The following is a 17,344-nucleotide window of genomic DNA, read 5'->3' as shown; positions in this document are numbered from 1 at the left end:
TTTTGAATATCAAGTATTTTCTTTGTGCTGCTTTTTTTTGTAGTTGTGAGCAAATCAATTGTATTAAATAATATCTAGAGTAAATGTCTTATATGGCTCCTCCTAGTAAATAAACAAAACCTGTGTCTTAAAATTACAGTTTCAATACAATTTTACAAATGTAACCGGAAGTGGCGGCGGAAGAGCCCCGCTGCCGAATCAAAACGGTCGACCGTCGGTATAACATTGAAGAAATAAATTAAAGATAAATACGATCTGTAGTAAATGTTTTTCTAAGATCGCTACCAATAATAATAATAACACAAAAACATGAGTCTTAGATTGAAGTTTCAATAAAGACTTACAAATCGAACCGGAAAAGACGTCATCGGCGAGCCCCGCTTCCGAATCAAAACAATGGCCGACCGTCGGGATAATGTTTTGCATGTTCGGTTACGCTAAACGTTTTGGTGTAGACGTTGAAGGGCAGTAACGGTGTTTTCGTGCCATGGACGAATAGCATTTTAAAAGGTTTGTTCTGAGGAAAGGGTTTACGGTCGGACCCACCATGAGTGACGTAGTGGAGAAGACCCTGACAGCTCTACCCGGTCTGCTGTCTCTGGACTCCCAGACCGGGAAGCTGTCCTCCGCCTCCAAACTGGCAACCCTCATACGAGGGGTCACGGAACTGGCGTCCAAACATGTGAGTGTTTCACCCGCCCGAGTCCGAGGGGCTCGTCCGGGTGAGTGGTTCTCGGCTGGTCTCTCGCCTCGGGGTCCGGATCTGCCCTTAGTCATTGAGTCAGGACCCAAACACAGTGTGAGATCTGGATCCTCCTAATTCATTTCACAAATTGAATAGCGCAATAATCCGCAACGCCTTAGTAAAACACCCAATTAAAACCCAATAAAATAAGAATCCACTGAAAGAATAGCAACTGCTTTATCTAGACAGCAATAACATGCAAATAGACCTCGTAATAACACCACAACAATAACAGGTAAACTACTGGGCCATGGCCTTGGTTTGAGTCATTGGACATACACCCGCTGTCCACTTGAAATTGACTCACTCCCCGGCTTTGGATCGGGACCCACCAGTTGAGAACCCATTGTTATAATGTGTGAAATGAGGTGATAGGGGACCCTGACACAGACATTGTATTTTCATAGTGTATGTCTCTAGCCACTTTGGGCTTCTTTCTTCATATAGTGTGACTATGGTTTTCCCATTTAGGATGAAGAGAAACTTATTCAGCGTGAACTATCCTCTATCAAAGAGCAGGTGTCCTCCCCAAACACCTCCATGGTAAGGTTCTCCTAATTTTTGTCCCTCGCTGACTGAGTCCTGTGTCGGAGCTACAGATTATGTTGACATATGGATGTTTGCCGCGACCGATCCATATTTGCTGCTTCTTGATGTTTCGTGATCTCACGCAGAGGCAGATGAAGGAGCTCATGGTGAGAGCGATCTACTGTGAAATGCTGGGTTACGAGGCTTCTTTCAGCTATATCCATGCCATAAAATTGGCTCAACAAGGCACTGGTCTGGAAAAGAGAGTCGGTACGTTTTTTTTTGTGTAAACATTCTATTGCTGCTTAGTGTACAGGTTCTGTTACACTGATTTTGGATCATGTATTTTCCAGGTTATCTCGCTGTGTCCCTGTTTCTGAATGAAAGTCACGAGCTACTACTTCTGCTGGTGAACACTGTATTAAAAGTGAGTGTTGAATCTTTTTATCTCTTGAGATAAAAAAAACCCCATGTTTTTTTCAGTACGTTTTGACTGCGCATCGCCATCAACCCATCAAGCTCTGAAAATGATGAAACTTAAATGTTAAGCAAGATCATGGTGCAAGATTCCCCCTGTTTTTGTAATTGTTGTTTTACTTTCTATACTGTACTATATATATAAACATTTTACCAAGCAACAACCTTGCTAAAACCTAGGCATTTGTTCGGCTCCTTTGCTCTACTAATGTGTGTTGTTTTTGCAGGATCTTCAGAGCACAAACCTGATCGAGGTGTGCATGGCTCTAACTGTTGTCAGTCAAATGTTCCCCAAGGATATGATACCTGCAATCCTCCCTCTAGTTGAGGAGAAACTCACTCACCCAAAGTAGGAGTTGGTAGACTCAGATGTCTTCATTTTCCATTGTTTTCAATGTGGTTTTCTTGCTTATTAAATGTATCATATTTTTTTGGTCAACCGTTTTGTTATAATGCAGCCGTGTACATGTTTTTTTTAATCAAAATTATAAATTCAAGTCCTTTCTTGTCTCTGACTTATAGGGAAATCATTCGTCGAAAAGCAGTCCTGGCACTCTACAAGTTCTATCTTATAGCACCTAATCAAGTTCAGCACATCCACAATAAGTTCCGAAAAGCTCTTTGTGACAAGGACCCTGGTGTCATGACTGCTTCCTTACATATTTACCTGGAGATGATCAAGGTAATTATTGAATGTATCCCAAAATAATTTTACGCCACGGCTGCATTAGTCCAGCGTCTTCTCTATTTCTAATCCGCTGTTTTTGCTGCCTTCCAGGAAAACCCGGAGGGTTATAAGGACCTGACAGGAAGTTTTGTAACCATACTGAAGCAGGTGGTTGGAGGGAAACTGCCCATCGATTTCAATTACCATAGTGTTCCTGCTCCGTGGCTTCAAATTCAACTCCTTAGAATACTTTCTTTACTGGGGAAAAATGACAAGAGGTAATTTAGTCTTTACTATTTGTATGTTACCCTATAGATACTAGTTACAGTTACTTCTATCCTGAATCATTTCTTGCGTTCTCAGTACCAGTGAGATGATGTACGGAGTTCTTGATGAGTCTCTACGAAGAGCAGAGATGAACCATAACATCACATATGGTATGTTAAATCTATTCTGTGGTTTTCGTGCAGCTCAAAGCAACATACACTCACTGACCACTTTATTAGGTACACCTAATAACCTAATCCAATACACCCACTCTGCCATAAATTTAGCTTTATGTTGCCTTTAATGTTCAGGGTATTTTACGCTGTCATAGAAGAGGTGTTAATTCAGTTATATGTTTTAGCATTGAGGTTATAGATGGTGGTGGTGTTGTACTGCGCTGCATTATAATCAGAGGTGTTTCTAATATTCTGTCCCCTTCATGTGTATCAATTGTGAGGACAACATTTTGAAACATCTCTGAATATAATGAAGTTCAGTACAAAACTACATTAAAATATTACCTCAGTCATAAGAATATAATTGAATGTACACATTTCTGACTGTCAACAAAACTGAAGATTATAAACTTCATAAAAGTAGAATTCATGGCAGAGCTAGTGTATTGGATTACATTGGCTTGCACAGGTGGACCTAATAAAGTGCACACTGATTGTATGAACTGGATTTCAAAATACTGACTTTTTTTTTTTTAATCTAGCAATATTGTACGAGTGTGTAAAATCTATTTACACAATTCACCCCAAAGTCGAGCTTTTGGAAAAAGCTGCAAAGTGCATCGGCAACTTTGTTCTGTCATCCAAAATTAACCTAAAATATCTAGGTAAGACCTGAGTTCATGTTGTCCATCTGCAATTTTTCAATCTAATACTCTAATACTTGTGATATTTACAGTGTGCTATTATATTTTTGTTTTTTGATTCAAGGTCTTAAAGCCCTCACCTATGTGGTCCAGCAGGATGCAAACCTCGCTCTACAGCACCAGATGACCATTATTGAGTGTCTGGATCACTCGGACCACATCATCAAGCGTGAGGTGTGGCGCAGGAAGATGTTGGTGTTGCGTTGAGCCTTTGACTCTTTGGTTTGCTTGTGTGTGGGACTTTTATTGAGACTTTAACTCCCTATCAGACGCTGGAGCTGCTGTTCCGGATCACTAATGCCCAGAATGTTACAGTTATTGTGGGAAAGATGCTGGAGTTTCTCCGTCACAGTAAAGATGACTACAAGACTGTTGACATTGGTGGAAAGGTGGCTGAGCTGGCGGAAAAATATCCTTTTGATATATTTATTTGTTTGTTTGTTTGTTTGTTTGTTTGCTTGTTTATTTATTTATTAAAAAAAAAAAAAAATTGGACCATTAATTTTCCAATTATATTATGAACAAGAAATAACTTTGACCTCAAATTTGTTGCTGTCTTAGCTCTAAGACCTCCATCAAGGGAGTATAGTTTCCTGTTGCTTAGAAAAATGTAATCAGGATCTGTGTAAATCAGTGTTGCACACTAGATTATAAGGGTAAATAGATGTGAAATTTCTTTATGTGTATTGCTGTCAAAAAGCGCTGATTTCCTACCACTCCAACTATTTGCAATTATCTATTTGCATATCCAGCATATGATCATTTTAACCGTGGCACACGGTGAAAATAGCAATGTATCCTAAGTAAATCAGAACATTCTCTATATTTATATATAATTCTTCATCATAATTAAAAACTCTACATGTTTCATCTTCCTATAAACTAAAATACATATTCACCAGACAATGAATGGTTCATTGAGACCATGAACGCAGTATTTTTACTGGTTGGAGACCAGATACAACCTGACATCCCAAACAGCTTCCTGCGACTAATGGCAGAGGGTAAGAAAACCTTTTAAGCAGTGTTTATGCCCTCTACTTAAAACTTCTTGGTAGATGGATAGATAGATCAATAGCTAGATATGTATATGGATGTATCTGTCTGCCTGGATGGTTGCATCATCATTGTTCAATGTAGACTGTCCAAGTCACGATTAAAGGATCCCTTTGTCTTCTTAATGTTCCAGGGGTTGAGAGTGTGGAGGAGGACAGGCAGCTCAGGCTGTTGGCTGTGGATTCATACGTTTCTCTTCTCCAAACGGAGGCAGCCCAGCTTCCTCAGCGCTTCCTGCAGGTCATCAGCTGGGTGAGCAGTGATGCTTCCAAGTCTATAGTTTATCTATTCGCTGTATTGATTTTGTTAACAAGGAGCTACCGGGTTCTCTTCGTAGCTGCTGCTCTTGGCCAGACACAATTCTGGAAGCCTCTTCTGTTTATTCCACAGCGAGGCTTATACTATTATTTTTATAATAGTAATAGTTATTTTCATTAATCACAACTATTTGTATTGTATTTAACAATTATCAGCTAAAATTTCACAATGGTGACACTCTCAGTTAGTAGAACGGTGTTGTCGCCTCATTCCGTGGGCAGGTCTTAGGTGAGTATTCCTATTTGAGGGAAGGACTTGAGCCGGTCACTGTCCTGAGACTTCTGGCCAAATTACTGGACATGAAACACACCAGCAGTCAAACCAAAAGCTGGGCTCTGATGGCCATGACCAAGCTCTGCGAAGGCCCCGCCTGTGTGTCGGTGGTCGAGGAGATTTCCGAAAGGTACGGCGGGTCCCTGGACACGGTGTTGAGGCAGAGGGTGCAGGAGCTGCAGCATCTCAGCCAAGATGCAGAGCTTCTGAGCAGGGTGCTGCCTCGAACTGCTGGCCTGGAACCCCTGGAGGTAATAAAACAGATGATTTGAGTTTTGATGGATATAGCTTGATATTATACAGCTACTTGTTGAAGGACTGTTCTATCTATTTAAAATGTTCTATTTTTGGTTCTTGTTTTATGAGATAAGAGTCCTTTATTCCAGGTTACATAAAAAAAAAAAAAAAAAAACATCTAGTACAGTAGCTCTTTAATGACCGTAGTTTACATACATTTACATTGTCTCGCTGTCCACCGCATGTGGCTGATGTTTCTGGACAGGTTGACTCCTCCCTGTCGTTTTTGGATGGATTCGTATCAGAGGCATTAGCTGCCGGGGCCGCTCCATACAAGCCGCCACACCAGCGACAGGAGGAATTGGCCCAAGCAAAAGGTAGGGCCATCATTCAATACACGACGGATTGAACCACACATCCACTCTAATTTTGAACTGGTCCGATGGCGTTGTTCTCCCCAGCACTGAGCCTGGAGCCTTACGGTCTGTCCCTTCCCCTCGGCGTCTCCTCCTGCAGCGTGATGGACAGACAGTCTCCCACTCTGTTGTCCATGAGCTCGGGTCTGTCTGGCAACAGCACGGATTTGTCACGCATAGGAGGGTATGTAAATGAGACGTAGTCTGAAATAAAATTTGGATATTGTCTGAACCATGCATGTTTTTGAGTTGAGATGTTGTGATGATGATGTAATGGTGTTTTCACTCATTGACTGTCCCTGTAGAATTGAATTTTAAGCAATAACTTCAAATTAAAGTATCCTTGGTGCTGAAGCTATACTATAGCTTAATGCAATGACCCTCAGTGACAAATCTTTCCAACTTTATTTCTGGGAACCTAAAGATGTGACAACTGGAACCACAAGATAATATTTTCAGTATGGTGCCTTTTGGTCTGGCTAGTAGAGCTATGGTGGCTTTTACTTAATTTAGCAGAGGTTTCCCTTTGCACATAATAGTGATTGGATGATGTCATGATCTTGGAGGGTTTCATGCCCCGTTAAGATTTAGCACTCTATGGGAAACCTTTTTTATTTCCTGGAATCAGTACGCCCATGCCCACATTCCAGCTCTATCAGTTGATACTGTCCATGATCCAACTCTCCCAACCTTCTTCTAGCTCCACCACCCTGAGGCTGGAGGGCGTGAAGAGGGTGTGGGGGAAGGAAGGCTATCTGGCCCAGAGGGAAGCTGAGACGGAAACGGCCCAAGTGGAGCTTCCCAGCCCCCTCCGGTTGCCCAGCCGAGAGGGAAGCGCTGACTCTCTGCACAGCCAGACTCCCACTCCCAACCCCACCCCCACCCCCACCCCCGAGACCGACCAAGAGAAGCAGCAGCTGGCGTCCTCGCTGTTTGTCGGCCTGGGCTCCCAAAGCTCTGTGTGTCTGGTGAGACTCGGATTACACTATGCAGCCCTTCCTGTCTTTGCTTTGAGCCGAATATCATGTGTTACAAGTAGAAATAATGATGATAATAATAATAATAATAATCATAATAATCATAATATTAATACATTTTATTTAAGTTGCACTTTTCAAAGCAAAGTGCTTCACACAGAACACTTAACAAAAAACATAATTAAAAAAAAAGTCTATAAATACATAATGAAAGGTTAAACAGTAACTCTGAAAATTAAGTGAAATGATAACAGACAAGGCAACTAAAATAAGCACATGCGTTCCGGTAAAAGTAGGTTTTTGGAAGAGATTTAAAAGCAGGTGGTGACTCGGCCAGTCTAGTTTCCTCAGCCATGTCGTTTCAGAGGCCAGGGGCCCAAAGCAGTGGGTCAGTTTGTTGCCTCACTGTAACATGTTTGTGTTCCAAACAGATGGGGAAAGCAGAATCGGCACCCCATCGATTCAGGAGAAAACCCAAAACCCAAGGCTCTTCCTCCGAGCCGTCGCCCAGCCCCCCCTCGGACAGTATGCACAGCACTGTGGACAACCTGCTGTGTCACAACCCGCTGGATCCAACCTCCACGACCGTCCAAACACACCAGGGCCTCACCTGTGACGCCAAGGGGGATACCACGGAAAAGACCCTCATGGGAAGCCCCGCCTCCATCCTCGAGGACAACGGCACAGTGGCCGTTGAGCCTGACGAGCGGCTCCGCCTCAGCTCCCACCTTCCCGCAGAGCTGTCGGGGCTGCCGCGCTCCGAGATCTCCCCGCTGTGCTCCGGCGGCGACCTGGAGCTCCACGCCTGCTGCGCCCGTGGGGACGACGCTCTGCTGCTCGTCCTCTTCGTCGCCAACTCCTCCCGAGCAGCTGCTCGGCGGCTGCTTCTGCAGCTGATCCCTGGAGATCTGGAGGTATTTCTCTGAGATGGAAGTCCCGGCCCAGTCTCACAAGGCCGTCGTTAGAATGTGACACACATGCTGATGATGATTAGAGGGAAGCGATGATGGAATCCATGACGTCACAGACACACATCAAATCCCTGAACCGGAAAATAACAGATGAGCTGCGCGAGGAAATTATATCTATGGTTCCTCTAGTAGAGAGGGACAAGGGAGTTCACAATTTTTTTTGTCTGTACCCGTTTAACTTTCCTATTAAAGTGACTTTTTTTGTTGTTTTTTTCCCCCCTTCGTCTCAGGTGTGCTCTCTTTCTGGCGCTGCAGTGGAAGAGCTGCAGGGCCGCGGTGTCGCAGTTCACCAGTACTCCGTGGCCGTCCAGAGGCCTTCAGCTCACATGGAGGTGTCTGGGATGCTGTCCTACCAGGGTTCTGACGGCGAACTTCAGACACTGCCGTTCTTGTACAAGCTGTCGCTGACCGACTTCATCAGGTGCGTTATTAATATGTTCTTATTACTATTCTGTCAGTCAAAGCGCCCTGTTACTCTTGTCTCGATACATACCTACCGTTCAACTTTCAACAGCTTACAACTAACGACTGTCATTGTGGTATTCAAGTTCTAGATATTGGAATGTTTCAAATTTGAGTAGTCTTGAGTGGGTGTTGAGACTACTCAAAATAGTCTCTGAGTAGCTTTGTCCTGCAGTGGGAATGTAAAGCATTCTTCAGGGAAAACAAATACTGAAATTTAGAATAAGATGCTGTAGTGTTACAAGCCTTCCACTGCCATCTGGCGAACAGGACCATTTCTTCAACAAAAATTAACAAATTTCTTTGTTGATTGTGGGGGGTTAGTGTGTGTTTTAAGCGTTGGTGAGCATCGCAACCACTAGTGGTTATTGCAGGGGAAACTCTGGTGTTATTGGTTAAAATGTTTTGTTCTGATGTTTTCCCCGGTGTCTTGCGTTTGCGCAGGCCTCTGGTTGTGTCCACAGAGGAGTACGGCACAATGTGGCTCGCCTTCTCCCACGACACCAAGCAGAACCTGAAGCTCCTCAGCGAGGAACCAGATCCCCTCAGAGCCACGCTGGACATACTGAAGGAGAAACTCCAGCTGCATGTCGTGGACATCATAGGTGCGCGCACTTTTATTTCCTTCCTCTCTCACACCGACTTATCTCTCTTCAGTTTAAGGTACAGTCATTGCAATAGTGCCTGTTCGGCCTGTAGATGGTGCTGTGGCGAAGGTCAGTTTGTGAACGCAGCGCATGAGTTAATGGAACTAGGGACACGTAGAGTTAAGATTCAAGTTCGTAGATTCAAGTTCAAGTTCAAGAGATTACTTGTCACATACATACACAATGTCATGACACCCGGTGATTACGCACAAGCTCTATAAGCTCGAAAAATACTCAAATGTGTGTAATCGACACGCGGTGCTCACGCAAGCGGCCGCAAGGGGCGGTGCCACAGTCGCGATTCTGGGTTCTATAATTATATAATAGGGTTAATTGTCTGTGTTGTAAATATACATCTAAATCCTCCTAAATGAAACTTTACCATAACTTACCTCCAGTACTCACCTCACAGAGTAGAAATCCTAACAACACAGGGAAATGAAAATTTTCAGACAAGTAAAACCGGATCCTCGTCTTAATATTATATACAAACTAGAAATTGGCACTCAGTAGAGCGCAGACCTCCACCAAATAAACAATCCATAAAGTGTTGCAAAGCCCAGCCACCCTCACATCCCCTTTTGGCCAATTGGTGTTTGATGCCAAGGGTAGTCAAGGAATCTGAGTTGAAAGTTAATCAGTTCTTCCTTGGCCCATGTCAAGAGGTTTATTTGTCCCGGACATTATGCCCAATAGTTACTAAACTGAACATAATAGCTAACCAAATTCCTACTTAGCCAACTAACTGAAACAAACTGATTTGAATAATATAAATACAATTAAAATAAAATAACTCAAAAAGATTAATACAATGTTGTTATCTGGATATTGTGCTCATGTTATTGTTTCATGTTCTATGTTTGGAACTCAGTCACAATCTTTTGTCTTTGTCTGGTTTTGTCAAAGGCAAAACAGTGAATAAACCAAGTAGCGAAAATAATGAAACACAGAAAATATCTGTGTTGAGTGGATGCTGGATTCAAATTGTTTTGACTGAAGTCAAGAAACGTATCACTTAACACACTGAAACAGTAAAGCTCCTTTGTTCACAACCAGAATGGCCTTCATCAGGCATCAACAATCTGGAACTCTTAACAGTGCATCCCTGTATGATACAAATATTATGGCTGGATGCACCCATGTTTCAAATGTACACACAAAAATATAATTTATTTTGCCCCAAGGAGAACTTGAGATGATTGGTGAACATGAGTCCCTTGCAGTGCTTAAAATAGATGTAACTTTGGTTTTCAGTCATTTTGAAGTTTATGAATATTGAAAACCTAAAAAGATTTCTCTTCATCGTGTTTCCGCCACTCGCAGAAACACCGCCATTCTTACAGAAATCGACTTTCTATCCTTGGCAATTATCGCAGAAGGTTTTTGGTTCCATATTTCTTGATATCTCTTCCCAATTTCACAAGTGTGCAGTCCACAGTACAGTCGACCTACACAAAACAATTAAATTCAGTTTCCTCCTGAAGGTTCCGAGGGCATCGTAGCTTGCCAGCTCCTGCGGGGTCCGCCGTGCCTGATGCACTGCCGCGTCAGCGCCAACTGCTTGGCCGTGTGGGTGCGCTCCACGCTGCCCGAGCTGCCCGACTGCCTGCTCTACCACTGCCAGAGGGCCCTGCACGAGCCCTGAGCCCCCGCTGGAAAAAGGAAGCTACCGCAGGTCCGGGCGACTGCAATCACGGAGCAGCAATAGGACGTTCATCATGATCTTTGTAGTGCAATGTTTACCTTTTGGCCTCCACTTGGGGTTCTGTTGCAGCTTTTGACCAAGATTGATATTCACTGTCTTTCAGAGAGTTTACTTCATATAATCACTCCTTTCCCGTTCTCTACGTCCGCCTTAGCTGAGTGTGATCTCAGGGTCAAGTAAAATGTGTGTTTAACTCTTCAGCGGACACACACATTTCCTAAACGCTGAAAATGGGCTCCACCATGACTCGAAAAACCTGAAGCGGGGATAATATTATTGTGGATGAAATATTTGGTCGGAAGTGTTACATTGTAAAGATGTACAATTAATTCAGCATCGCAAAAACAGCAAATCTCTTCATGAAATTAGTAAATGTGCAAAAGGGAACTTTAATAACATCTTTTACCTGGACCTAAGGACAGAGTTTAGTTTTGAATGGCAAAAAACAACCAACAAATGCATTTGGGTTAGGCAGACATTGTATGTTGTGTGTTAACACCTTCCATAAATGTATTCATGACATCACACCGTGCATTGAGCACCGTCAGTACTGACTGGAAAGTAATTAAAACACAGCTTCATATAAGAGTACAGGAAAACCACAAACGGGAAAGTGAGCAGTCAAAACGATACCAAAGGTCCGTATGTAAGGTAGTGTTGAATCAATCCATTGTGGGTTTTTTTTTTTACGCATTTTTATATGAATAATTTAAGATTTAAGTTCTGTTGTGTCCTTGAAGCAGTGACATTCACAGACTTGGGAGACCTGCCTTTATAAAGAGTACCAGTTGGCCTTCACTACAGGTGTTTTTTTAGAGGAAGGATTCAAACCCAGTTGGCCACAAGTATTGAAGTAATGAGGTTCGGGCTGCACTGAGGCTGTTGGCAACGTATCATTTCAAGCTCATATTGTTGAAATTAGCCTGAAAAACGTTTGTTTTCGCAGATATTTTATCCTATGTCATTTGGTTATCTATGCACTCAGGCATTTGGTAGGCACACACTAAAGGAGGAAACTAGCAGTCTTATATTTTTGTATTAATGACCTTTCAACATGTTTATGGTATATATATTCTTACAAAATAAATATTTTTTATTGATTTCATTGTAAGAAAACAAAAACACATCCATTATTCTTCATGTACTACTTTATTTCCCTGTGCTGGCTATAGTGTACAGTATGGAGGATTTATTTTGGCATGCATTTATTTCATCTAATTTGAAAGAGAATTTTCTTCTGTGTTTATCTTGTTTGCCTTGATGGAAGTGAAGCACAGTGCGAAACTAACGACTTGTCTGATACATGAATAGAGCTAAGCACCTTTTGTTTTAACGCCAAGGTGCCGTGTTTGGTTTGTGCCTGTGGTACAGAAAAGATCAGTGTTATTTTAGTGCCTGTCATCTTTTCTCGCACATGAATAAATATGAAACGTATAAACTAACATTAAAGTCGACTGGCTGGCCAATCATTCGGTATAGGTGTGTGTTGTTCTGTCATAGTATGGGAGGGCTGTAAACCAGAGATAAAGAATGATTTATTTTTTTTATCTTTAATGCAGCATATCATTGTTAGTATATTTGATACCTGTTTCTCACAGTTTTAAGTAGATAAGGCCTCAAGTTTTTATTGATAGTATTATTATTGCTTACTTTAAACACATACTAAAGTGAACATGTCTCCCATCAAACTCTTCTACACTGTACCAATACTGTACCAACCTCTTCTAGAAGCTGATTTTACTTCTCACATTCAGGGGTTAGAAACAAATCTACTCTGAGAGGAGATGACGCAGGTTTCCCCAAATCCACAGCGGTGTTGTTTTCACTAAATTGTGTGGATGTCTCTGCCACCTTGAATCCCAGTTACACAAGTATGCGTTTACAATTCAGATAAAAAAAAAACAGCTAAACATTTCAGAGCCACAATGGATAGAATTTCACATTGAGTTCTTTCTACGAGTCTTTGTAGGGTACTAGATGTCTAGCGGTTGAGATTGGCACGGTAATGAGTCTAACATCAGAGCTGTACCAGCGTGTGTGTGTCGGGGGGCCCGGCCCGGCTACAGGGCCCTGGGGGTGAAGCGCATGGCCAGGCCGTGCTCGTCCTCCACCGGCTGCTGCGACAGGTCGTTGGTTTGCCGGATGCTGCTCAAGGTGCAGCCGTGCCGAGGACACACAGTGAAGCGGGTCAGCAGTGTCACCAAGATAACCTTTGTCATCACCATGGCGATGTGCTTGCCCACGCATGAGCGCGGCCCGCAGCCAAAGGGCTGAAAGAAGCGATTGGGCACCTCGAAGAGAGGGAGAGAGGACCGAAAAATAAAATAAATAATACAATTTCCTAACTTGGCAATAGAGAGATAGATCAAGTAGTTACTTAATACTTAATAATTTAAATGAATACTTGAATGCTTACCACTCTGCTGCCACTTCTCACTGCGCTTAAATGCATTTTAATGTGGCAAACATTAAGCCTTAAAAAACATGTCAAATGTTCTTCCTGAAAACGGGAAGCTCACAATAATGTCAGAGAGTCTTTATATGTTAGACACAACAAAATGGTCACAAACCATGCATTTTAACCTTGAGTGAGTTGAGACTAGAAACGGGAAGTTGTGTTGCTTCCTCCTAACAACATACTGTAATGTCAATGCTGCGCTCAGGATGTACTGCTGCAATTGAAAAAACTTTTTTTAAATTTGATATAACTTAGTTAAAACATGTCCAAAAAATACACCAAAATATGTGGGACTATAATGCAACTTTTACTGTTTTAGGTTTTGCGTTTTTTACTCTGCCCCAATGAACTGCCGTGAGAGGTTGCTGCAGAGTGGGAAGTCTCAAATCGAATGGTAAAACGTTCAGCCAGGATGTGCTATAAACTGTTATAAATGATGGGAACCAACATTTTAATAAGGCCCGGCTTGTAAAATAGTGAACCTATCCTCTTAATATTTTCCGCCACTGACATGTAGGATGCACTTACTGTTTTGTCAAAGTTCTCCAAGTTGAATTCATTTGGTTTGGGGAAGAATTCTGTCTTGTGCATGAGGCCGATGTTGAGGATGATGTTCGTCCCTTTAGTCACTTTAATGCCGTCGATGATGTCGTCCTCGAGCGCTTTCCTCATGGTGAAGTCGACCACGGGATGGAACCTCAAAGACTCGTTGATGAAGTTCTCAAGCACTTTCAACTTTTGATAATCAATGTCGGCGACGTCCTTGTTACCTGGCGATTAGAATTCACCCCAAAAACAAAAGGTTAACGGCAGGCCTGCTCTGGTTTGCATCGCTGTGAGGCGATGCATACTCTAGGGACAATTCAGGTATATTATGGTCTGTCGGGAATCACCCAATTGGGCGCGCATCTCCTCCACTATCCTCAGCTCTACTTCAGGGTTCTGTTTCAGCAGCATCAGCATGAAGAACAGGCTGATGGAAAGGGTGTCGGGAGCTGCGATCACCATCTCCAGCACACACTGCCTGACGTTGTCTCCTGAAAGCTCATTGTGGTTCTGTGAAACCGAAGAGATATGGATTAGCCCCAGGGCGCATGTCGCACAAATGTGTGCTATCTTCTCTTTGAACAGCGACAGACCTGGGCGAAGATGAGTTCCGACGCAAAGTCACGGTCGTCATCCAACTTGTCCGAATCCGCAATAATCCTTCTTTTCATTTCAATGAGGCTCTCCATTGTGTCCTGTAGCTCTTTGCTGCTGACACAACAAAGACACACGTCGATTATTAGGAAATCACAAGCTTCTGTCCAGTTTCTCTGATATTAGAAATGACTTACGCTGCTTGCTCATGCTTATTGTAAAGCCATCCGATTTTGAAGAATACATCAGGCTTGATGAGAACAGTTTGCCAGGTCTCAAAGTAGTTTTGGATCTTCATTAGCAGCTCCTTCTCTAAATTATGAAAAACGAGCAACAAAAAAAAAAAGACACGGTAAGACGGTCGCTTGAGGACAAGACCTTTTTTATTTTTACGGAGGAAAGATGCACTGACCATTGAGAGGTACCTTGAGGAAGAGTCTGTTGGAGATGTCCACCACAATGCACCTCAGCAGGTTGAGAACATCCACGTGTCCGGACGGATCGGTCATCGCCTGCAGGCCGTCCAGGTGCTCGGTGGTGGAGCTCACACAGATCCCCACCGTCCTCTGGAGGCCCGGTCCCGTGAGAGCTGGGAAAACCGGACGCAGAAGGAATACCACGGAAGGTGAACGGCAGATTGAGCATTTCCATCCCATGTTTGACTTCATAAATTTAATTCCATTGCAATTTTCATAGTGGCCATGGGGATAAAGGCTTAAGAAAGCAGATTTGCATTTAAGTTCAAGTTCAATTAGATACATGTGTGAGTTCATGTACGTTTGTATTAGTTGAATCCACCTTCTTGCCTGCTTTTATACTACTACATCCATGTCCCATTTTTTTTACCATGCAAACATGTGAGAACGCTCGCTTACCTTTTGCGAAATAGGTTCTCACTTTTTTCCAGAGTGGAACGTCGCTGTTGAAAATGATTCCTCTCCCTTCCATGCCGATGCATTCAAGTCCTTTCTTGCTCCCAAATCTGGCTGTGTAATGAGCGCTCCTCAGTACATGATACACCGCAGAGGACCTACAAAATAATCCCGCCGTTGACTTCAGAACAGTATACTGTCCATCACCATGCACTAATACAGTAACACACAGGATCTGATGTTAGATCCCCTTTGCTGATAAATTAGGGTACTGCACACAGAAGCACAGTCCATCCAAACAACCCACATCCAAACGTGACACGCACTGTGCCGTCACAAATCTCCACACACCAGCTCCAAATGATTGAGTTGGACTCGTAGTGGCTGAAATCACCACTACAAGTGTCCCTGGTGTTATCATATCAGGTAGCTTTCCCAGAGGTTTCCTTCAGTTGGGCCTGCCGCCCCTGAAGGCTCAACAGTGACTTCTAGCATCCCAGAACCACCAGATCCACCTCTATGCCTATGTTCGGCACCATTAGCCGACCACCAGTAAAGGATTATCACATCCTGTCCAGAGAGACGGAATGTGATAATACTTTACTCCCTCCACCAGAACTGGGCGGGTGCAGCTGAATTTCAAACAGTACTCGCCTGCTGAGAATGAGCGTTTCCTCGCCGTTGATCCACACGCGCACCATGCTGCCGTATCTCGTGTTGTAGTAGGTGGACGCTGTCCCAATGCCGGTCCAGATAAACCTGACGTAGGAGAGCAGGGGGCCGAGGCCAGCGCAGAATGAAGGACCTGAGCGGAGCAGGAGGAAGAAGGGTGGATTAGCGGGTCTGGAGTCCAGCCAGCGGTTCAATCCGGAGTCCCGGGTTCGTGCCGCGGCGATTGCATTGAGGCAGAAAACACTAAAGGTCCAACTAAGGAGGGAACAGAAAGGGAACCATTTCCATTACAGCGATCGAGGAAGAGTCACATTAATACACTTTGCCGTTTTGTGACTAAGTCTCCCATTTACGCGCAGATCGGGTGTAATTACCATCTTGAGCACTAAACAAAGTTGAACTATCCCACACTTATTTGCAGTTTTAGTGTTCTTTAAGCTTTATGAAGGAACGTATCCTCTCTCACCTGGTACTGGTGACCTGCTTCCCCTGCTCAATGCGGCGAGCAGCAGCAAACACAGCAGCAGGAGCACCAGGGCCACGGCTCCGGCCGCCAAATCCAACGTGACGGGGCTCATGGCGGTCAAGTCCGGCGCGGCACGGGAGCCACCTGACCGCAACGACACACACAGCCGGACACCGGGCGCGCGAGGCTTCCCTTTTCAACACAAGGGCTCGTCGGGTGTAGTGTTTAGTCAAAGCAAAGGAGGGGATCTCCACCCTCACCCCTTAACCGCTCTGCTTAATGATCCCATTATTAGTACGCTGCAAAAGAGATGGATGTTACCGATGTAAAAGCGACAAGAAAACACTGATAGAAATGATGCCATGGTCTTATAGAACAGTTGTTTTCATAAATAAAGTAACGATTCCTTGAAGTTTCTTCCTTCACAGTGGAGAGCATCACAAGTCTGTTGATGTTGTTGTTGTTGTTGTTGTTGTTGTTGTTGATTTCACATAAAGGAATCCACAGAAATAACAATTTATTCCTTAGATGGTTGTAGACATGTTTTCTTAAAGCTTGCTGAATAACCTTGCACACCATTCGAGAGGAACTCAATTTATCTTAACAGACAAAAAAATAAAATAGTTAATATTTATTTTCACGGCTTCTCTGGTCTTGTTAATGTTTCATTTTCTGCTTTGCGCTCCTGTCCTTCACTATAAATTCAAACAAAAAAACAAAAAAACATAACGCTGCCCCGTGAAGCTGCTCAACGTGATATATAAGAGGTATAAGTCATTCAATCTTATAACGCAAAGCAAACCTCAAAGTGGAAACTTCAGGTGTCTGTGTCCGATTCTTGAATTTTGTCTATTGCTTACAACAAAGAAAGGCACAAACACAAACCTTTCCTTCTTCTACGGATGAGCACATACCTTTTTGATGCGCTTGACCGCTCCTGACCCGCTCGCACGCAGTCCCCGCCGCTTCCCCCGCCGGGCTTTAGAGAAGAGCGGCATCCACCGCAAGGGACCGAGAGCTCATTACGAATCCCCGGTTGAGCTTTCGCGTCGCCAGTCGCTTATAAACCCCCGCCAGACGCGACACTGTCAGCGTCGTGTCACCAAGGCG

General features: G+C 43.5%; 2 protein-coding genes across 2 annotated transcripts; one reads left to right on the top strand and one right to left on the bottom strand.

Moving 5' to 3' along the window:
- The first annotated feature begins 435 nt into the window (after positions 1–435).
- ap4e1 (adaptor related protein complex 4 subunit epsilon 1) lies at positions 436–12,069 on the top strand. The gene is made up of 21 exons (XM_080001779.1): positions 436–682; positions 1,217–1,288; positions 1,420–1,543; positions 1,627–1,700; positions 1,978–2,099; positions 2,273–2,432; positions 2,529–2,695; positions 2,781–2,854; positions 3,403–3,525; positions 3,629–3,738; positions 3,834–3,977; positions 4,460–4,568; positions 4,754–4,872; positions 5,160–5,462; positions 5,714–5,825; positions 5,910–6,048; positions 6,565–6,832; positions 7,273–7,755; positions 8,043–8,233; positions 8,719–8,879; positions 10,406–12,069. Exons 1-21 carry the CDS (start codon positions 548–550, stop codon positions 10,564–10,566), a joined length of 3,351 nt encoding a protein of 1,116 aa, XP_079857905.1. The 5' UTR covers positions 436–547; the 3' UTR covers positions 10,567–12,069.
- A 617-nt stretch (positions 12,070–12,686) lies between these two features.
- On the bottom strand, positions 12,687–15,896 carry cyp19a1b (cytochrome P450, family 19, subfamily A, polypeptide 1b; the record flags this gene model as incomplete). Its single annotated transcript, XM_080002857.1, has 8 exons — positions 15,751–15,896; positions 15,100–15,254; positions 14,637–14,813; positions 14,422–14,536; positions 14,224–14,341; positions 13,978–14,140; positions 13,613–13,854; positions 12,687–12,917 (listed from the first exon to the last, which is right to left on the bottom strand). Exons 1-8 carry the CDS (start codon positions 15,795–15,797, stop codon positions 12,687–12,689), a joined length of 1,248 nt encoding a protein of 415 aa, XP_079858983.1. The 5' UTR covers positions 15,798–15,896.
- Between the last annotated feature and the right edge of the window lie 1,448 nt (positions 15,897–17,344).

The sequence above is a fragment of the Zeus faber genome (assembly GCF_960531495.2).
Source record: "Zeus faber genome assembly, chromosome: 6".
NCBI lineage: Eukaryota > Metazoa > Chordata > Actinopteri > Zeiformes > Zeidae > Zeus > Zeus faber.
The sequence above is the reverse complement of the archived record's forward strand: the minus strand, read 5'-3'. Positions and strand labels throughout refer to the sequence as shown.

Excerpts from the sequence above, each read along its gene's own strand:
- ap4e1 (XM_080001779.1), top strand. The coding sequence starts at position 548 with ATGAGTGACGTAGTGGAGAAGACCCTGACAGCTCTACCCGGTCTGCTG. Across the intron at positions 3,526-3,628 it reads AATTAACCTAAAATATCTAG|GTCTTAAAGCCCTCACCTAT; the intron begins GTAAGACCTGAG and ends TTTTGATTCAAG. Across the intron at positions 7,756-8,042 it reads TGATCCCTGGAGATCTGGAG|GTGTGCTCTCTTTCTGGCGC; the intron begins GTATTTCTCTGA and ends CCTTCGTCTCAG.